The following is a 23,177-nucleotide window of genomic DNA, read 5'->3' as shown; positions in this document are numbered from 1 at the left end:
GATGCTTAAAAATGCAAAGAAGGGCTTCCCTGGTGGCACAGTGGTTAAGAATCTGCCTGCCAATGCAGGGAACATGGGTTCAAGCCCTGGTCTGGGAAGATCCCACAGGCCACGGAGCAACTAAGCCCGTGCACCACAACTACTGAGCCTGCGCTCTAGAGCCTGCGAGCCACAACTACTGAGCCCACAGGCCACAACTATTGAAGCCCGCACGCCTAGAGCCTGTGCTCCACAACAAGACAAGCCACTGCAATGAGAAGCCCATGCACCGCAACAAAGAGTAGCCCCCGCTCACCACAACTAGAGAAAGCCCACGCACAGCAACGAGGACCCAATGCAGCCAAGAATGAATGAAAAGATATCCAACCTTGCTCAGATAAGAAAAATTCAAATTAAAACTGATGAAGTATTATTTTTCACTTGTCAAAATGGCAAAGATAAAGAAAAGTTGGGTAAATTTATTGTGTTGGTGATGCTGAAGGAAAACAAGTACCCTCATACATTGCTCTGGCAATGTCAACTGGTGCAATTTCATGGCAGATGCTTAATGAAGCCATCAAAGATTAGTCTTTTTTTAAATATTGGGAAAATGTTAACAGTATAATGTTAGGAAATAAAAAAGACACAAAACATATACAGCATACCAGAAAAAAAAAGTACTGGAAGAACAATAGCAATGCCTATTTCTGGATGGTAAGATAACAGGTGATTCTAACTCTGTTCTTTATACTAATTAGCATTTTCAAAATTTACAACAAGCCTGTAGAAAATGCTCCAGGGAGGAGGTGAGGAGAGCCTAGAAGTGCACCTGGTTTTGAACTGCAGACTATTGAAGTTCACAGTAAGAGACAGCTGGGTCCTTAGCTTACCTACACTCCTGGGGGAAACTGGTACAGTCGATTCTAGTTATTTACAGTAGCGATGTTCTATAAAGTTGCCATGATCACTGAATGAGCCAACACTGAACCTCTGCTCCTGGGGAAATAAAGGGTTATGTTCCTGCGAGCCTCAAGTCACAACCAAGAATCAATACGTAACCTCCTGTTATGTGTGCTTCTGTTTAAAGACACCTTACTGAATATATATCACTGATTCATTAACACTGAACTCACGGCCAGCAGCAGTGTAACTCACGCCTGAAGGAAGTGTCTCTGACACACGTATTTTCTCCATGAGGCCCCTCACAGCCTTCTTGCACTTAGGATCACTGGACAGCACTTAAAACAGCGAGATCACCAACAAAAAGCACAAAAATGTGGCACTAAATAGACCTCAAGAAGGACACCTGTTTGCAGTATGAGAGCTGAAACAAGAAGGCAGAGCATCGTCTTGCTGACCCTCAGCTGAGAGCATGTGCACATTGGGCTGCTCTGCGCATGCCCGTCAATGACGGCGCAAGCACCACAGTTACAAATACATTTAGTGAGTAGGTGAATGCACGAATATAGAATCTACAGACGATGAGGGCTGGCTATAGCTACAATTACACTTTTCAGGAAAATGCTTTACTCAAAAGTAAAGAGCCGAAAATCGATATTCTACAGCTGGACCCCTTCCCAGAGTAGTTTAACATTGAGCACTGTACAATTTATAAATTGTAACTTAGAAAGGAAATTAGGGACTTCCCTGGAGCGGGTTTGATCCCTGCTCAGAGAACTAAGATCCCGCATGCAGCGTGGTGTGGCAAAAAAAAAAAAGAAAGAAAGAAAGGAAATTAAATTTTCTTTCAATAATGGAAAGGAAAGCAACGTGTTTCATCATTCATTTTATTTAATATATTTGTCGTCTTCAGCAGAAGCCTTCTCTTTTTACTATTCAATTAAATTCAGCCAGGAGTGACTGAGAATCTCCACCAGGAGAACATGGAGATGGGCGGGATGATGTGAGCTGAAGAAACTTACAGTCCTCTTGGGTGTGGGAGGGGGAGGTTGAGGCAATTCCTCATTTTAATACAAAACAGAATATGATCAAGGCCACCATAAATATCTAACATGTATGAGTGGAAAAATCTAATGCTATGGCGGCCAAACGAAGGAGAAAGGGTATCCTCTCGGGACTGTCTGGAAAACATGATGGAGACAGTAATATCTGAAAAGATCTTGAAGGATTAGTAAAATGGTAGCTGGAGCTGTGGGATGGAGTGGTGAGAATGTCCTGATACCAGAGGCAGAAGAGCACAGTCAGAACTCAGCATGAGTGTAGGTGAGGTGAAAGGCATGCCTTCCATTACTGCTGTAAAGCAAGGCACAGTGGCCCCGAAGTGGTCACAGAGAAGAGAACCGGAAGGCAAATGGCTAAGTGACAAATGGAAACCAGTCCAACAACCTTAATCCTTCATACTGTTTCCAGAAGCTTCCAGGCTTATTCTATGTTCACACTGCAGAGGTTAACTCTTTACCTGTCCATCTTTTACATCCTTAACTAAACCCCATACTGGAGGCAAGCAGGGGTCATGCCTCATTCTTCATTAGCCTCCCCTTCCTCTGCCTCTGCCCAGTTCCCCCAACACACAAACACACACATCCCAACATACAAAAGATCACCTGACACCATGCTTCATGTCACCAGACATCAATAAATATTTGCTCATTCAATAGTGGACTTGACAAACACACTAAGCCCTGGTCTGTTTCCTTAGAATACAGGTTTTCCTCAGGGAGCAAGTGACTGAACTTGGCTGGGAACTGTCCCTGCATCTTTCCCCACAATATCTGTGTGTGTGGAGAATGGGAATCTTGGAAAGGGCCCCAATATTATATTACACATTCTTATTTTCTCATTGAACTAAAACTGAAAATAAGTGTTCAGCAGAATCTATAGACTTTACAGTTAAATTTGTAAATGTATATATTTGGCCTTAAAATTCTAATTTTTAGGCCACGTTCTGTTTTAGCCCCTTGATTCTGTAACTCTTTAGAACTGAGTTAAATACTAACAGTGTTCTTGGATTGTCTTTTGGGGTGTAAAATATTACACTACATGAGATTAAACATTTCTGAAAATTCTTGAAGAGAAGCAGGTTTTCATATAAAAGTATTTTAATCACACCTTAAATTGTTTCTTCTACCTCCAATAAATTATTTTAATTATATAAATACTTTAAGAAGCCAATTCTTGCCTTTTTTAACTGCTCAGACAGGAATATATCCAGTGGCACAAATTCAAACGAATTCAAAGAAGATTAAACACAGTAAATATTTAAATTTGAGTATATTTCATGTAAAATAGATATTACAATTCTGTTAACAACCAGTCTATAGCCAGGAACTTATAAATTAATTTTTGCCTATTATTCATTGCTCTTAAATTTGAATTTTCTATTAGAAGTGATTACTAATTTTAAGAACAGAGGTAAATTTTAAAATACACAATTCTGTGGTCAAATTCTTTTACTTACTATTTCAAAACCTCGGTGCGGGTGATCAGGAAATCCACCTGGTCTACCGCCTTTAAATTCATCAAACAGTAAAAATGGATCCAGATGTTTTAACTGAAAAAAAAAAAAAATCCAGCAGATTAGATGTGCCTTTTAAGCCACGCTACTCGGGGCTACATTCAAGAAGAGGTCTAGCAAACCTAATTAAAAATGATTTGACTAATGAGCAACTTTTTGCAATGCTAGTTGCTTTCAGGAAAGAACTCCTTACACACCCACACACACATACACACACACACACACACACACACGGATTCACTAAGTTAAACAGTTGACATTTTATGAGAAGTGGACAATTTATGATTGTCTAAGATCTGAATAGTCAAGCACAATTGAGATACAGTCTATATATAAACAGATTCATCACAGGGGAACAGACTAGAACATCAATTACTGTGCTGTGATGATAAATGCTCTGGAGAAAGATAACGCATAGGAGCGTAGGGTGGGATCAGGGAAGGTTCTACCAGGGAGGTGTCACTTGAGCTGGGTCTTGAAGTACATGTAGAAGTTAATCAAGAAGTGGGAGAAGGAAGAATATTCTAAATGAAAGAGCAGAGAAGCAGCTCGGCAAACTTGAAAAACTGCGAGGAAACGACTGAAGCAAAAGAAGCACATGGATTTATGATGAGAGATGGGCTGAGGATACAGGCCAAATCTTAAAGGAGTTTGGGTTTTATCCTGAAGGTGATGGGTTTTCATCAGGTTGACACGATCAGATCTAGAAAGACCACCCTAGCATACATGTGGAAGATGGTCTGGAAAAGGAAGAGACGTGAGGCAAAGAATATTCAGAAGGTGATTTCAACAGTCCAGGCAAGGACAAAGGCCAGAACTAAGGCAATGGCAGTAGTGATGGAGAATGGGAAAAACGAAGAGCATGAGGTCTTCCCTGGTGGCGCAGCGGTTGAGAGTCCGCCTGCCGATGCAGGGGACACGGGTTCGTGCCCCGGTCCGGGAAGATCCCACATGCCGCGGAGCGGCTGGGCCCGTGAGCCATGGCCACTGAGCCTGCACGTCCGGAGCCTGTGCTCCGCAATGGGAGAGGCCACAACAGTGAGAGGCCCGCGTACCACAAAAAAAAAAAAAAAAAAGAGCATAAGATCCCTCCCAAATTTCTAGCTATGGGGCCTGGGAGGACAGTAGGGCCATCCAGAAGCACAAGAAACATAACAGAAGCAGCAGCCTTGAAGTAGTCAAGGTGACTTCATTCTAGGTCACGTTGAGTTTGAGATATGTATATAAATATTTATATAAATAGAACTATGAATATTCAGTGTCCAGTATATTATGCAAAAGCTAGATGGCAACTGAAGATAAATCTTGAGCCCAAATTAGAGGCAGAAACAGATTTGGCTGTCATCAGCGTATCTTTATGTTCATCTTGGTTATTCTTGGCCATTTGTTAGTCTACACAAATTTTAGAAAACTTAAAAACATATACAAACAAAAATGTTAGACTTTTGATTGGACTTGCTTTGAATCTATGGATCAATTTGGGAAGAAATGACATTTATATAATACTGAGTTTTCCTACTCATAAACATGGTTATCTCCATTTATTCAGGTCTTTGAAAATGTCTTTCAATAGGATTTATAATTTTCTCCATACAGATTTTGCATATATTAAACATTTTTTCTAACATACTTTTATAGCATTGTAAATAGTATTTTCATTGAGGTATAACTGACATACAACATTATATTAGTTTCAGATGTGGAAGGTAATTTTTTTTTTTTTTTTTTTGTGGTATGTGGGCCTCTCACTGCTGTGGTCTCTCCCGTTGCGGAGCACAGGCTCCAGACGCGCAGGCTCAGCGGCCATGGCTCACGGGCCCAGCCGCTCCACAGCATGTGGGATCCTCCCGGACCGGGGCACGAACCCGTGTCCCCTGCATCGGCAGGCGGACTCTCAACCACTGCACCACCAGGGAAGCCCCGAAGGTAATGATTTGATATTTGTAAATACTGCAAAATGATCACCATACTAAGTCTAATTACCATCTGTCACTACACAAAGGTACTCTCTTAGCAACTTTCAGATATGCACTACCATAACCTGTTCAGTTGCTATGTACTAACAACAAACTATTAGAAAGAGAAATTAAAAAAAAATCCCATTTACAATTGCATCAAAAAGAATAAAATTCCTAGAAATAAATTATCCAAGGAGGTGAAAGACCTATACACTAAAAACTATAAGACACTGATGAAACGAAGTGCAGATGACACAAATAAAAGGAAATACATTCTGTGCTCATGTCCTGGAAGAATTAATATTGTTAAAATGCCTATATTACCCAAAGTATTCAATACAATCCCTATTAAAATCCCAATAACATTCTTCATAGAAATAGAACAAACAATCCTAAAGTGGGTACGGAACCACATAAGACCCTGAATAGAACCAAGCTGGAGGCATCACACTCCCTGATTTCAAACTATATCACAAAGCTACAGGAATGTAAACAGCATTTTTAACTAATGTTTTTGAACAGTCTGCTGCTGGGGATTAGAAATGTGAATAGAGGGACTTCCCTGGTGGTAAGTGGTTAACACTCCGTGCTTTCACTGCAGGGGGCACGGGTTCAATCCCTGGTCAGGGAACTAAGACCCTGCAAGCCACGCGGTGCAGCCAAAAAATGTTAAAAAAAAAAAAAAGAAAAGAAAAAGAAAGAAACGTGAATACAAAGGCGATTTTGAACACTGCTAAGCTCTTATTAATTTTAATAATTCATCTGTAGCTTCCTTTGGGTTTTCTTTGCAGACATTCATCACCAGTATATTTATCAATAAGCTTTTGGCCAATAGTTCACAAAGGATTTTTTGCTTGCATTAGATTAAAGCTGAGGCAGGCTGCCATTTCTCTGGGTTTTGCTGGGCCAGGCTGGCCTCTACATGTCTTCTCATTCTGGGTCCCAAGATGAAACAGTGGCCACTCTCTAGGACGTGCTGTTCTCATAGCCAAGGGCAGGAGCCAAATGGTGCACAATCCCAGTTACATTGTCCCATTGGTCAAAGCACGTGACGTGGTCGAGCCCAAAGGCAGATAGGAGGGCACTTAAACCCGCCCTGTGGACTCATGGGTAACGCACCCAAAAGTGGGTGGGAGTGTATAATCTATTACAGGGAGGGAGTGAATATTTGGGAGTAATATTCCAACCAACAGCCATCAGCAAATAACTGTTTTCCGCCCTTTATTTTCAACCCTTATACTTTCTATTTCTTTTTCTGTCTTCTTTCAAGCTGGCCCCTCTACAAGGATGCTGAGTAGAATAGATGGTAATAGGCAACCTTGCCTAGTCCCTAATGTTACACAGATTGCTTTTTAAAGTTTCACTGGTAAGCAGGTTGTTTAATGTGGGTTTTCTGTAGATTCCTGTCGTAATGTTAAGGAATTTCCCTTTTATTCCTAGTTTACTGATTTTTTCTTTAGCATAAATGGATGCTGACTTCCAGTGAATGTGCTTTCTGCACTGATTGAGACATTATATGTTTTTTCTCCTTTAATCTCTTAGTGTTGGTAAGTTATATAAATAGATTTTCCAACATTAAACCAAATTTGCTTTCTTCAGACAATCCAAACTTGGTCATGACATAATACCTTTTTATACATTGCTGTATTTGGTTGGTTAATATTTTGCTTATGAGTCCTGCAAAAATGTTTCTAAACGAGAGGCAATTGTCCCTTCATTTGCTGTCCTTGCCTGGTCTTGATAGCAAGGTAACGGGACTTCATAACGTGATTTGTTGAGGACCCCCTGGAGCTTCATCTCCTGGAGAGTTTGTGTATTAGTGGAATTATCTGTACCTTAAATATCTGGTAAAATCTGTCTGTAACATCTGGACCTGTTGCTTTGTAATAAACTTTCAAAATACTGATTCAATTACCCTACTAGCTATGAAACTATTCAGATTTCCTATTTTTCCTTTCTTCCTCATTGTTTTTAGACTCTAAGAATTGCTCTAACTTCCTGTCAGCTCAGCTAATTAATTTTTAGGTTATTTATTTGTTTGTTTGCTTCTTTGTTTCAGGGTATCTACTCTGTCCTATTGCTGGAAATGAAGGTACCAAACCCTCCCTGTCTCTTGTCTTGACTCTTATTTTCACTTTCTGTGGAAAAAATATGCATACACACTTGCACACACATGTAACACACATAGTACATACACACACACGCACACAAATGCAACAAGTTACTACAAGTTTTTTAGCCTAATCAAGTCTCAATTTCTTCACTTTAAAATACGGGCTGTAAGCCATATATAGCTGGGCCACTTTGTAACCCATCTTAGCCCAGTGTTTCATCCAGTCCAATATTTAAAAGTAACTGGAAAACAATTCAAATATCTATTGAAGTCTCTCAAAAATGCCAAAAGGGGCTTCGGCTTAAAGATTTCAAATCAGCCCTCCTCCTCTCCAATAAATGTCTCCAATATTTCCATCGTCTCTCACTCTAACCCTTCAAATCTCCTCCACCCATGTGGAGGCAGCTCTTCCCTTTCCTCCTTCTCCCCCTCACCTTCTGAATTTATTCTTTTTCTCTCCAACCAGTAGTTCTCTGTCCTTTCCAGTGAAAATCAGATCTCAGATCCTCTCGGTCTCACCCTGTCTCTCATAATTCCATTTCAGCTCAGTGAAAGCCCAGGAATGGAACTGGGGTTGGGAGGAGGAGAGGCTGAAAATTCTCATACCTTATTATACACTGCTTCTTCTCACAGGATAATACACAGCTTGAAGGCCTGGAAACAATGAATGGAGAACACCTGGTCCAGAGCCTAAAGCAGGGCAGGTTCTACATAGATGGGTGGATCTGTTACGTTGTACCAGTTCCATAAATCTCTGAAACACAACTACTTGCCAAACAAAGGGTCTAGAGCCTCAAGATGGCTTTTTACTTCTACATTATTGTGGTTCTATGGTATTAAAATGTGGGTAAAGATGAGATCAAGAGATGTGCATTGCTTCTTGGGATCAGTTTCCTATGAGCAAATATGTCCTGCTGTTAACTAAATCATGGAAAGAAGAGGTTCCCTCTTTCCAGTACTACCCTCATCACCATCTGCCACTTAGAGACCAGTAGGTATTCATTGTTTGGAAAGTCCTATTTGTGACATCTGGATCGCATATCCAACCCTTCTGTCACCAGTCCATGACATATGGACACACACACAAAGAAAGGCAGCACAAGAAGCCTGCAGAAGCCAGGGGGCTGGATGTGGTGAAAGTCAGAGGGATGAACTGTTTATCTGGCTAAAGGATGGGGCACGTGTGTAAGAGACACTCTTCCTCCGACAAGCAAGAGTATCTGCATCAGACTATTGTCCTAAAGTGTTATATGCAGGTTAGGTATTAGCCCTCACCAAAGTTCCTCACATTCTCTAAACAGTCAGCATGTATCCAAGAACATGTTAGAGAGACACCTGTTATCTGCAAGACAAGCTCTGAGATATATACGAACTCTGACTTTTTTAAATGTCTTGACTTGGTCCCCAACTCAGTAAACTGATGATCTTTCAAAGTTTTTGAACGATATGAGAATTTCCTTTCCTTCAAACACTTCCAAATCTTTTAGCTGCCACCTTCGGTTGGCAGCTTCCAAGCTATTTCTTTGGATCTCTTGAGAAGGCCAGTTGAAACCTGTGGCCACCACCCCTCCGGCCTGTGGTGCTCCTTTAACAAAGCTTCAGCAGCCTGGCATTTTACTGAAATCAGGAAGCACCGGAAGTAACCAGGAATATCACTTCCTTGGGGACGGGGCCAACGTTATGCTTTTCTATGATGCTCCACTGAATCTAGAATAATTCTGTGTACACAGAAGGTACTCCACCGACATCCCAAGTGGTACTTGTGCTAGGTCCCTAGCTTCCCTTGTAGGTAGGTGTGGTCATATGACCAAATCTGGCTAATGAGAGGAACTGGGTGGGACTTTTAGGGAAATCCCTTACAAAAGGAGATAGACAGCTGGCATATATCGTTTTGCCTTTCCCCTCCTTCCTCCTTTCTGCCCCCAAGGGCAAATGGTTGCTACTGCTCTGACAGCGTCTTGGACCATAACGGGATACAGTAAGAATGCAGTAAGAAGGATGAACTAAGATAGAACGAGCATGGGTCTCTGGTAAGTGTGAAGCTTCCAGGCCCACCCTGGACCACCTACGTTTGGATTTTCAAAAGAGAAACACAAATCCTTACATACATAAACCACTGGTTTCGGAGGATGCTTTCTGTTATACACAACTGAGCCTAACCTAACTGATATAAGGGCAATGCCTGTTTTTTACATTATTTTTTCTTCTTTTAAATTATTGTCTCCGGAGAGGACCCCCCCCAACCCTCCCAACACCTGACAAAAGGCCAGGCTACATCAAGATAATATGGCAGCAAAAAAAGGCAGAGGCCCCCAAAGGTAGACTCCCAACACCTCAGACTATCCCCTGGGCCTAACTCAGCCTCTAGACTGGAGCCTGAGGGTAACAATGAGAAGGTAGAAGGAAACTGCCAACACGTAGTCCAGACTGAGGTCGAAATATGGCCTTGAATGGACTTGACCTGTGACTCTGTGCTCCTCTACCTTGACTCAAGGTCTACAGACACTGCTAATGGAGAGCGCCATCTACAAGTCCTGCATCAACTAGGACCAAGGTGGTTTGATATTAAGAGACTCTTACAATTTTAACTGTGATAATGGGATTACAGTTATATTTTTTAAGTAAAAACTGAAATATTTCTGAATGAAATGAAATGATTCACTTCAAAATACTCTGACGGAAGAAATGGATGGGGACCAAGATTGGAAACAAGACTGCCCATGAGTTGATCACTGTGGATGCTGGGTACCTGGAGAGTCATTATACTATTTTCTACTTTTCTACGTTAGAAATTCTTCCTAATAAAAAACATATACAGGCATACCTTGTTTTATTGCACTTAGAGGTATTGCGCTTTGCAGATACTGTGGTTTTTACAAATTGAAGGTTTGTGGCAGCCCTGCGTCAAGTGTCTATCGGTGGCATTTTTCCAACAGCGTTTGCTCACTTTGTATCTCTGTGTCACACTTTGGTAATTCTCACAATATTTCACACTTTTCCACTGTTACTCTATTCGTTATGGTGATCTGTGATCAGTGATTTTTGACGTTACCACTACAACTCACTGAAGGCTCAGATAACAGTTCACATTTTTTAGCAATAAAGTATTTTTTTAATTAAGGTGTGTACATTGTTTTTGGACACAATGCTATCGCACACTTAGTAGACTATAGTATAGTTTAAACGTTAAGTAATTTCTGTATGCACTGAGAAACCAAGATAATCACGTGACCTGCTTTACTGCAATATTCGCTTTATTGCAGTGGCCTGGAATGGAACCCGCAACATCTCTGAGGTGTCACTGCATGACAGTGGTCCAAGGAAAATCACATCAGCAAGGACTGTCTGGTGGAAGGGGAAGTGGGGCATAGAGGCAAATGCAGGTGATGGGTGGGTTTCCCTCCTGCTGGAAGCATAGAGGAACCACCCGTCAGCATCATGCTGTGCGATCATTTCAATTCCAGCTTGGGGCTGTCCCGGCCCACACACAACTTTAATGGAAGGTGCCAGGCAGCCCAACTCCATCCTGTTTACCATTCATCACCGAAAGAGCACTGTGAATTCCTCCACCTCCACATTTACAGTCACAGGGAATGTGTCACCTAGGGCCACTAACATCAAACACTGTTGTAAATTCTACACTAAAATAGCTCTGGGCTCCAGATTTCTTATGAGATTTTATTTTCTACTGACAGAGCCTTGGTGCAAAAAGTTTGAAAAGTAACCACCTTGAAGTGAGAGTGATGCTTTCCTCCTCTGCTGATGGGAGGGTTGGGGTCCATCTTTCTGGCAAGCTGGCAGTGTGCGGAGTGCTAACAAATAGGGTAACAATCTAAATGGTCAAATGCAGGGCCAGCATCATCAAAAAATCTACAAATAATAAATGCTGGAGAGGGTGTGGAGAAAAGGGAACCCTCCTACACTGTTGGTGGGAACGTAAGCTGGTGCAGCCACTGTGGAAAACAGTATGGAGGTTCCTCTGAAAACTAAAAACAGAGTTGCCATAAACGTCCCTCGACAGAAGAATGGATAAAGATGTGGTACATACATACAAGGGAATATTACTCAGCCATTAAAAATAATGAAATAATGCCATTTGCAGCAACATGGGTGGACCTAGAGATTATCATACTAAGTGAAGTAAATCAGACCAAGAAAGACAAATATCATGATTCCACTTACACGTGGAATCTAAAATATGACACAAATGAACCTGTCTATGAAATAGAAACAGAATCACGGACATAGTTAAGAGACTGGTGGTTGCCAAGGGGGAGGAGGTCGGGGTTAGCAGATGTAAGGTTTTATATATACAGAATGGATAAACAACAAGGTCCTACAACATAGCACAGGGAACTATATTCAATATCCTATGATAAACCATAATGGAAAAGAATATAAAAAAAGAATATATATATATATATGTATGTGTAACTGAATCACTTTGCTGCAGAGCAGTAATTAACACATTGTAAATCAACTATCCTTCAATAAAATTTTTTTTAAAAATTAAAAAATAAAAAATGTAGGGCCAGGAGTAAGAGAATAATGGTATGCTCATACACTGGAATATGTCATAACTACTTAAATGGTGTTTACGAAGAATTTATAATAACATGGGAAGTCCTTTTGCTACCCTCTTAAATGAAAAACTAAGGACACAAAATTCTTTATTCTGTACAACTAAAATATTTAACTATACACAGACAAAAGGAAACACGCTTTGTCTTAACAGTGATTAAACCAGAGTGATGGCATTAGGAATGATTCCTATCCATTTATTTTTCTTGAGGATAGAGGCACACCTGGGGCATGGCATTAGTAAAATGCAGAGGTCTTTAAAGCATAGGTTTTCAGCCAGGGACTCTTTTTTTTTTTTTTTTTTTTTTTTTTTTTGCGGTACGCGGGGCCTCTCCCGTTGCGGAGCACAGGCTCCAGACGTGCAGGCTCAGCGGCCATGGCCCACAGGCCCAGCCGCTCTGCGGCATGTGGGATCTTCCCGAACCGGGGCATGAACCCGCGTCCCCTGCATCGGCAAGTGGACTCTCAACCACTGTGCTAACAGGGAAGCCCAGCCAGGGACTCTTAACTGGGAACCATGGATACAATTCAGGTAAACTTGGCTGGGGGAAAAAAACAAACACACACACACACACACATTTTTGTTTTCACTAACCTCTAACTGGAAATTTTTTTCTTCTGAATTTTTTTGTAGTAAAACAAACATAACATGGAATTTACCGTTTTAACCGTTTGTAAGTATACAGTTTAGTGGCATGAAGTACATTCACGCTGGTGCGCAACAAGTCACCACCACCCAGCTCCAAAGTAAAATGTAACATTGCCTTTAATTATGGACATAGTCAAAGAACCACAGTAATTTACCAGGACCTGTGACTTTGCCCCCAACCGAAATCAAAGCTCCTTTCATATCACATCGTAGCTGTTGCAGGTATACCGAACTACTGTTCATGCCCCTCACAGATTTGAAATTAGGTAGTTATGAGAACTGCCACCAGATCTCCTTATTGAATGTCACTAGAGTTGTTATTTAAGTTACTAGCTTACAGATTTGTTCTGTAATATTTTGCTAACCATATTTCAATACAAAGGTTTTCCTTTGTATGTAATACCATGCCTAAGCCCCACCCCACACAGCCCCCAGGGCCTTTTCCAGCCCTGTGGGTCCTGAGCATTGGCCCCGCCCACCACCCAAACTTTGCCCTTGCTTAGGCCCTGCCCTCCACAGCTAAGGCCTTCCCCCCACCCTGCCTTTTTTTTTTTCTTCTCCCACCTCCTCTTTTTTACTATTATGGTACTGATTTACCTTCCAGCTGTTGATTCATCTATATTTTTATTTTTACAGTCTTTCTAACATACCTGTTAGCTTCCTAGTCTAATTTTATCTTTTACTTTGTCATTGTTCTTTTTTTGCTGCCCCACGCAGCTTGCGGGATCTTGATTCGCAAGCCTGGGGTCAGGCGGAAGCTCCTGTGGTGGGAGCTCTGAGTCCAATCCACTGGACTAACAGAGAACCTCAGACCCCAGGGAATATTCATCAGAGTGAGGCCTCACAGAATTCCTCATCTCAGCACCAACACCCAGCTCTACCCAATAGCCTACAAACTCCAGTGTGGAAAGCATCAGGCCAAACAACCAGTAAAACAGGAACACAATCCCACTCATAAAAAAAAAATGAGACAGCAAAAAAATATGTCACAGACGAAGGAGAAAGGTAAAAACCTGCAAGACCAAATAAATGAAGAGGAAATAGGCAATCTACCTGAAGAAGAATTCAGAGTAACGATAGTAAAGATGATCCAGAATCTCGGAAACAGAATGGAAGCACGGACTGAGAAAGCACAAGAAATGTTTAACAAAGGTCTAGAAGAACTAAAGAACAAACAAACAGAGATGAACAACACAATAACCAAAATGAAAAATACACTAGAAGGAATCAATAACAGAGGCAGAAGAACGAAAAAGTGAGCTGGAAGACAAAATGGTGGAAATAACTGCTGAGGAGCAGAATAAAGAAAAAAGAATGAAAAGAATTGAAGACAGTCTCAGAGACCTCTGGGACAACATTAAACGCACCAACATTCGAATTATAGGGGGTCCCAGAAGAAGAAGAGAAACAGAAAGGGACCAGGAAATTTTTGAAGAGATAATAGTTGCAAACTTCCCTAACATGTTAGGGGAAGGAAATAGTCAATCAAGTCCAGGAAGTGCAGAGAATCCCATACAGAATAAATTCAAGGAGAAACACGACAAGACACATATTAATCAAACTATCAAAAATTAAATACAAAGAAAAAATATTAAAAGCAGCAAGGGAAGAGCAACAAATAACATACAAGGGAATCCCCATAAGGTTAACAGCTGATCTTTCAGCAGAAACTGTGCAAGCCAGAAGGGAGAGGCAGGACATATTTAAACTGATGAAAGGGAAAAACCTACAACCAAGAATACTCTACCCAGCAAGGATCTTTCAGATTCAATGGAGAAGTCAAAAGCTTTTCAGACAAACAAAAGCTAAGAGAATTCAGCACCACCAAACCAGCTTTACAACAAATGCTAAAGAAACTTCTCTAAGCAGGAAACACAGGAGAAGAAAAAGACCCACAAAAACAAACCAAGAACAATTAAAAAATGGTAACAGGAACATACATATCGATAATAACTTTGAATGTAAATGGATTAAATGCCCCAACCAAAAGACACAGGCTGGCTTAATGGATACAAAAACAAGACCCATATATATACGCTGTCTACAAGAGACCCACTTCAGATCTAGGGACACATACAGACTGAAAGCAAAGGGATGGAAAAAGATATTCCATGCAAATGGAAATCAAAAGAAAGCTGGAGTAGCAATACTCGTATCAGATAAAATAGACTTTAACATAAAGACTGTTACAAGAGACAAAGAAGGACACTACATAATGATCAAGGGATCAATCCCAGAAGAAGATATAACAATTATAAATGTTTATGCATCCAACATAGGAGCACCTCAATACATAAGGCAAATGCTAACAACCATGAAAGGAGAAATTGACAGTAACAAAATAATAGTACGGGACTTTAACACCCCACTTACGCCAATGGACAGATCATCCAAACAGAAAATAAATAAGGAAACACAAGCTTTAAATGACACAACAGACAGATCTAATCGAAAATTATACAACATTCCACCAAAAGTGGCAGAATACACTTTCTTCTCAAGTGCACATGGAACATTCTCCAGGACAGATCACATCCTGGGTCACAAAGCAAGCCTCAGTAAATTTAAGAAAACTGAAATCGTATCAAGCATCTTTTCTGACCAAAATGCTATGAGATTGGAAATCAATTACAGGGAAAAAAAACTGTAAAAAACACAAATACAAGGAGGCTAAACAATACATTACTAAATAACCAAGAGATCACTGAAGAAATCAAAGGGGAAATCAAAAAATACCTGGAGACAAATGACAATGAAAACACGACGATCCAAAACCTATGGGATGCAGCAAAAGCAGTTCTAAGAGGGAAGTTTATAGCTATACAAGCCTACCTCAAGAAACAAGAAAAATCTTAAATAAACAATCTAACGTTACACCTAAAGGAACTAGAGAAGAAGAATAAACAAAACCCAAAGTTAGTACAAGGAAAGAAATCATAAAGATCAGAGCAGAAATAAATGAAATGGAAACAAAGAAAACAATAGCAAAGATCAACAAACCTAAAAGCTGGTTCTTTGAGAAGATAAATCAAATTGATAAACCATTAGCCAGACTCATGATGAAGAAGAGGGAGAGGACTCAAATGAATAAAATTAGAAATTAAAAAGGAGAAGTTACAACAGACACGGCAGAAATACAGAGCATCCTATGAGACTACTACAAGCAACTCTATGCCAATAAAATGGACAACCTGGAAGAAATGGACAAATTCTTAGAAAGGTATAACCTTCCAAGACTGAACCAGGAAGAAATAGAAAATAGGAACAGACCAATCACAAGAAAGAAATCGAAACTGTGATTAAAAATCTTCCAACAAACAAAAGTCCAGGATCACATGGCTTCACAGGTGAATTCTTTCAAACATTTAGAGAAAAGCTAACACCCATCCTTCTCAAACTCTTCCAAAAAATTTCAGAGGAAGGAACACTCCCAAACTCATTCTATGAGGCCACCATCACCCTGATACCAAAACCAGACAAAGATACTACAAAAAAAGAAAATTACAGACCAATATCACTCATGAATATAGATGCAAAAATCCTCAACAAAACACTAGCAAATAGAATCCAAAAACACAATAAAAGGATCATACACCATGATCAAGTGGGATTTATCCCAGGGATGCAAGGATTCTTCAATGTATGCAAATCAATCAATGTGATACACCATATTAACAAATTGAAGAATAAAAACCATAACATCTCAATAGATGCAGAAAAAGCTTTTGACAAAATTCAACACCCATTTATGATAAAAACTCTCCAGAAAATGGGCACAGAGGGAACCTACCTCAACAAAATAAAGGCCATATACAACAAACCCACAGCAAACATCATTCTCAATGGTGAAAAACTGAAAACATTTCCTCTAGGATCAGGAACAAGACAAGGATGTCCACTCTTGCCACTATTATTATTCAACACAATTTTGGAAGTCCTAGCCACAGCAGTCAGAGAAGAAAAATAAATAAAAGGGATACAATTTGGAAAAGAAGAAGTAAAACTGTCACTGTTTGCAGATGATATGATACTATACATACAGAATCCTAAAGATGACACCAGAAAACTACTAGAGCTAATCAGTGAATTTGGTAAAGTTGCAGGATACAAAATTGACGCACAGAAATCTCTTGCATTCCTATACACTAATGATGAAAAACCTGAAAGAGAAATTAAGGAAACACTCCCATTTACCACTGCAACACAAAGAATAAAATACCGAGGAATAAACCTCCCTAGGGAGACAAAAGACATGTATGCAGAAAACTCTAAGACACTGATGAACGAAATTAAAGATGATATAAACAGATGGAGAGAGAGACCGTGTTCCTAGATTGGAAGAATCAATATTGTATGTTGACTATAGTAAAATGACTATACTACCCAAAGCAATCTACAGATTCAATGCAATCCCTATCAAATTACCAACGGCATTTTTTACAGAACTAGAACAAAAAATCTTAAAATTTGTATGGAGACACAAAAGACCCCTAATAGCCAAAGCAGTCTTGAGGGAAAAAAACAGAGCTGGAGGAATCTGACTCTCTGACTTCAGACTATACTACAAAGCTACAGTAATCAAGACAATATGGTATTGGCACAACAACAAAAATATAGATCAATGGAACAGGATAGAAAGCCCAGAGATAAACCCACACACCTATGGTCAACTAATCTATGACAAATGAGGCAAGGATATACAATGGAGAAAAGACAGTTTCTTCAATAAGTGGTGCTGGGAAAACTGGACAGCTACATGTAAAAGAATGAAATTAGAACACTCCCTAACACCATACACAAAAATAAACTCAAAATGGATTAGAGACCTAAATGTAAGACTGGACACTATAAAACTCTTAGAGGAAAACATAGGAAGAACACTCTTTCACATAAATCACAGCAAGATCCTTTTTGACCCATCTCCTAGAGTAACAGAAATTAAAACAAATAAATGGGACATAATTAAACTTAAAAGCTTTTGCACATCAAATTAAAACATGAACAAGACAAAAAGACAACCCTCAAAATGGGAGAAAATATTTGCAAATGAAACAACAAAGGATTAATCTCTAAAATACACAAACAGCTCATGGAGCTCAATATCAAAAAAACAAACAATCCAGTTAAAAAATGGGCGGAAGACCTAAATAGACATTTCACCAAGGAAGACTTAGAGATGGCCAAGAGGCACATGAAAAGATGCTCATCATCACTAATTATTAGAGAAATTCAAATCAAAACTACAATGGGGTATCACCTCATGAAGGTCAGAATGGCCATTATCAAAAAAGCTAGAAACAATAAATGCTGGAGAGGCTGTGGAGAAAAGGAAACCCTCCTACACTGTCGGTGGGAATGTAAATTGATACAACCACTATGGAAAACAGTATCGAGGTTCCTTAGAAAACTAAAAATAGAACTACCAAACTACCCAGCAATCCCACTACTGGGCATATACCCTGAGAAAACCATAATTCAAAAAGAGTCATGTACCACAATGTTCACTGCAGCTCTATTTACAACAGCCAGGACATGGAACCAACCTAAATGTCCATCGACAGATGAATGGATAAAGAAGATGTGGCACATACATACAATGTAATATTACTCAACCATAAAAGGAAATGCAACTGAGTTATTTGTAGTGAGGTGGATGGACCTAGAGTCTGTCATACAGAGTGAAGTAAATGAGAAAAACAAATACTGTATGCTAACACATATATATGGAATCTAAAAAAAAAAAATGGTACTGATGAACCTAGTTGCAGGGCAGGAATAAAGAGGTAGACATAGAGAATGGACTTGCTGACATGGGGTGGGAAAGCGAAGCTGGGGTGAAGTGAGAGTAACATCGACGTATATACACTACCGAATATAAAATAGTTGGCTGGTGGGAAGCAGCAGCATAGCACAGGGAGATCAGCTCGGTGCTCTGTGGTGACCTAGAGGGGTGGGATAGGGAGGGTGGGAGGGAGGCTCAAGAGGGAGGGGATATGTGTATGCCTATGGCTGATTCGCTTTGCTGTGCAACAGAAACTAACACAGTGTTGTGAGGCAATTATACTCCGATAAAGATGTATTAGAAAATAAATAAAAGTAAAAAACATTTTTCTGAGAAGGAATGGATAAAACATTATTCTGAGAATGAACTGATGGTTTTCAGCAGACCTCCAAAGGGGTTCACAAGACCAGAAAAATTGAGAACTCCTCAGCAGATGTGTTTCTGACAGATGGAGTAATTAAAGTATTAGCTACCCTCAACATACAATAGTGGGTTTGCTGATGGGTATTCGAATTCCCCTGTTGGCGATGTGGCCTAGTATAAAATGACACCATGCCCACCTGCATCTTCCCAACATCCACTGTGCATTTAGCCCTTAGAATAATCCTGTTTGCGTGTGTCCCTTCGGAAAAACCATGTTTGACAGACCTCAAGAGACATTCTCAGATGAATAGGAACCTAACGGTGGGAAGAGTATGAGAATATCAGAGCAGAATTTAAGAAGAGGAACAAACCAGCCTCACTTTTCAAAAAGAATCCATTTCCCTAATATACTTCTTCCTTTATTCAAAAATATTTTTTGGAAGATAAGCTCAGCATCACTAATTAGGGAAATGCAAATCAAAACCACACTGAGATATCACCTCACATGTATTAGGAAGGCTATTATCAAAAAGACAAGAAATGACAGTGTTGGTGAGTGTGTGGAGAAAAGAGAACCTTCGTGCACTGTTGGTGGGAATGTAAATTGGTGCAGCCACTATAGAAAACAGTATGGAAGTTCCCCCCAAAATTAAACGTATAACTACCATACGATCCAGCAATTTCACTTCTGGGTATTTATCCAAAGAAAACGAAAACACTAACTTGAAAAGCTGTATGCTCCCCCATGTTCATTGCAGCATCATTTACAATAATCAAGACATAGAAACAACCTAGGTGTCCACCAACAGATGAACGGATAAAGAAAATGTGGTGTAAATATACAACGGAATATTATTCAACTACAAAAAAGAATGAAATCTTGCTGTTTGCAACAACATGGATGGAGCTTGAGGGCATTCTGCTGAGTGAAATAAGTCAGAGAGGGAAACACAAATACTGTATGATCTCATATGTGGAAACTAAAAACAAGCTCATAGATACAGAGAACAGACTGGTGGTTGCCAGATGTGGGGGTGGGGTGAGCAAAATGGATGAAGGAGGTCAAAAGGTACAAACTTTAAGTTACAAAATAAATGAGTCATGAGGATGGAATATACAACATGGTGACTATAGTTAATACTGTACTGCATATTTGAAAGTTGCTAAGAGAGTAGATCTTAAAAGTTCTCATCACGAGAAAAATAATTATGTATGATGACAGAAGTTAACTAGACTCGTGATCATTTTGCAATATATACAAATACTGAATCATTGTGTTGTACACCTGAAAGTAATGTTATATGTCGATCATACCTCAATAAAAAGAAATCTGTTTTTGGAATCTGGGGCTGGGCACTGTATTCCTTGGGCGATAACCACCATTTGATGACCTTTCTATGCGAATAAGATTTTCTTTTCCGCCAAGTCTCATGTCTCCCATAATTTTCAAATAAAACTGCTCTCTAATGTGGAAAGATATCTGCCTCACCTACAATCACCTTCTCTGAGGGAAGCCCCCACTTACCTCCCACCAAGAGGTCCACAAAGTTGGGTCTCAGGGGTCTCTCTAAGAATTCAGATCCCTGGCAATGGCTGACTGGTCCAGGGTAGAGACCTGACCCAAGCCGAGCCGGTCGGATTCTCTCTCCTGGGAATTTGGGATGGGGCCCCAGTGTCTCTCCTTGGTGCTTTGACCTGTGGGCATGTAAACCCGGGGGTATCACGTGGGTGAGCCTGGTGGAGTGCCCACAGAGGCTGACAGATAAACCCAGGATGGGACATGGGTGTGCAGAGAGGGGCACAGAGGTTTCACCTCAGGACCACCGGATCCATATTACAGAAACCCCCTTGGGACTGGGGCTGCTCCAGGGAGGACCCCAATTGCTAAGTTTAGAGTTGGTTCCCAAGGCACCCAACAGGGCGGCTCGTGATTGTCTCATGCCCTCTCTTCCCAAGTTTATCCTCAGGGTCCCACCAGTCCTTTCTGCTAAAAAGCAGGAAACAGCCATCCAACTAGCCAGCGTACCTCAGGTCTGCCGATGCTTCTGCGGACCCGCGCTCCAACCCCTTCCGACTGCTCACGGCTGAGCGGTGAGAGGGTAACCTTTTTGGACCACGCCATGCCCAAGGCTAAAAAGAGAGCGTTCTGAGGCTGAGCTGTAGACGACTGAGGGCAAGAGGAGGAACAACAAAACAGAGAAATCATCAAGGAGGGACCACCCAAGGACTATAAAATATAGGATACGAAATTCACACCTGCCCCAAGTATTAACAGCTACAATCGTTAAATTGCTTACTCTGCACAAGACCTGGGCTAGGTGCTTTAAAACAAGCATAATGATGGTGAACGCGTGGGAGTACTAACTAGCTCCCCAGCACCCTACTAATGATTTACAATGTTTAGCGGGTGTAGTCCTACGACCACCTTTGGCGAGGGTTAGTGATAACAGCTCCGCTGGGCATTGACTAAGGACCTCGAACGCTCACTTTACCTGCTTTACATGATTGAAGTCCCTCGACCTCCCCCCCACCCCGCGCTGCCCCATGACGGAGGTGCTACCTTGAGCTGAGAGAGATCTGTGTGGCGACACAGGGAACACGGAGAAAAAACAACAGGTCTGGGACTCTCACCTGAACATGCCAAAGACCTTGACATTGAAAGGGATCTTTGAGGGTCATCAAATTCAAAGACCCATCTATCCCTGAAGCTCAGGGTCAACTTAAGTAGCAAGAAATCTTGGAGCTTTCATGTGAAGTAGAGCACAGGAAACTCATGGAGGAGGCACCCTTGACAGTGCTATCCGTATTTCGGCCCCCATCCACAGCCCCAATCCAAAAGTGTTTCCTCTTTGTGGGTCGAAAGCCTACTCAACGGCATATCACAAAACAGGTATAATCAACCCCCTTTCCAGTTCAAATGCTTGCATACAATACCCGCAATTCCTAACGCTCTTCTGCAAACTGCGTATAATCCTTTCCTTCAAAGATTCCCACTCAAACCAAGAGAGATGCTTCAGCAAGAAGCATACTCTGGAGCCACACAGCCTGGGTCTGCATCCCAAGTTCACCAACGTACCAGCTGTGTGACCTGAGGCCAACTGCTAAGCCTCTCTGTTCCTCAGTTTTTCCACCTGCGAAATAGGAGTAATAAGACTGCCTACCGCAAAGGAGTGTAGTCAGCGCTCTAAGAACGTGAGCTGCTGCTACTCAGAGCACTGTGCGGGGCAAAGACCTCCAGGCAGGCAAGCGAGGCTCACCCTAAATGTGCCCTCCCCGAGGCAGGCAATCAATAAATATTTACTGGGTGCTGGGCTGTGGGGCACCTAAAATGAGCTCAATCCTCCACGCCGTACGTAACTGTCATCACCTACCTACACCCATCTTGAAAGTACTGGTATTTTACGCCCCGCCCCCTCAATTTGGACTATTTCTGGGTCTTTCCAGACTCCTACAATTAAATTCTATGCACGTGAATCACTGATGAGGTACTTACCAGATCAAAGTGGTCTGCAGAAAGAAAAGTTGTCTACCACTTGCACCCAATTGCAGAGGACTATTTAAGCATCTCTGGCCATCTCCCTAGGAGATTCCCCTGGGAGTCTGAGACGGGCCGGAGAGGGCGGGGTCCTGCTAACTGATAGCCGGCACCCGCCCGGCCCCGCGGGCGTTCTGTAGTCCCGCCCGGTGAGGGCGGCTGCTGCAGCCCGTGCGGCGGGGGAGGCGTGGGGAAGGTGGGCTCGGAGGGCGCCGCGCACCTGCCTCACGGTGACTCAGCACTTCGCTGCCGGCGGCCGCAGGGAGGCGGGAGGCGGGAGGCGGGAGGCGGGAGGCGGGAGGCGGGAGGCGGGAGGCGGGAGGCGGGAGGCGGGAGGCGGGAGTGTGTGGGTCTCTGGGGCCCTGGGCGGGGTTGATACTCCTTGATTGACAGTCCGCCGCCGCGCGGATCCTCTCGCTCCGCCCCCCGCCGCTCCCCCGCCCCCGCCTGACCTCGACGCCCCTCCCGCCCCCTAGAGCTGCGCGCTGGGCCCTGGGAGCGGGGGTTGGACCTGGCAGGTGTTCTGTTCAGGGCGAAGGCCCCAGTCGACCTTCTAGGACACCTGTCTCTACCTGGAGTGCGCTGGTGACGCAATCCGAGGAGCTTGGCGGCACGGGTTTCAATCCTGCCTCCACCACTTCTAGCTGTGTGACCTTGGGCAGATGGCTCAGCCTCTTTGTGCCTCCGGTTCCTCCATTGTAAAATGGACATGGTGATAATACCACCTGATGGGGTTGTGATG

At 41.8% G+C, this 23,177-nt stretch overlaps 1 protein-coding gene across 1 annotated transcript in view; it reads right to left on the bottom strand.

Annotated features, from left to right (window-relative positions):
• PIR (pirin) overlaps positions 1 to 22,751 on the bottom strand; it is a 101,581-nt gene extending 78,830 nt beyond the window's left edge. The window contains 3 exon segments of the mRNA XM_033849542.2: positions 3,398 to 3,490; positions 20,927 to 21,067; positions 22,394 to 22,751. Coding sequence (XP_033705433.1) covers positions 3,398 to 3,490; positions 20,927 to 21,022 — 189 coding nt within the window. The 5' untranslated portion in view covers positions 21,023 to 21,067; positions 22,394 to 22,751.
• Positions 22,752 to 23,177: the final 426 nt, after the last annotated feature.

Source organism: Tursiops truncatus, chromosome X (genome assembly GCF_011762595.2).
Source record: "Tursiops truncatus isolate mTurTru1 chromosome X, mTurTru1.mat.Y, whole genome shotgun sequence".
Classification (NCBI taxonomy): Eukaryota; Metazoa; Chordata; class Mammalia; order Artiodactyla; family Delphinidae; genus Tursiops; species Tursiops truncatus.
This window is presented reverse-complemented; position numbering and strand designations above follow the sequence as displayed.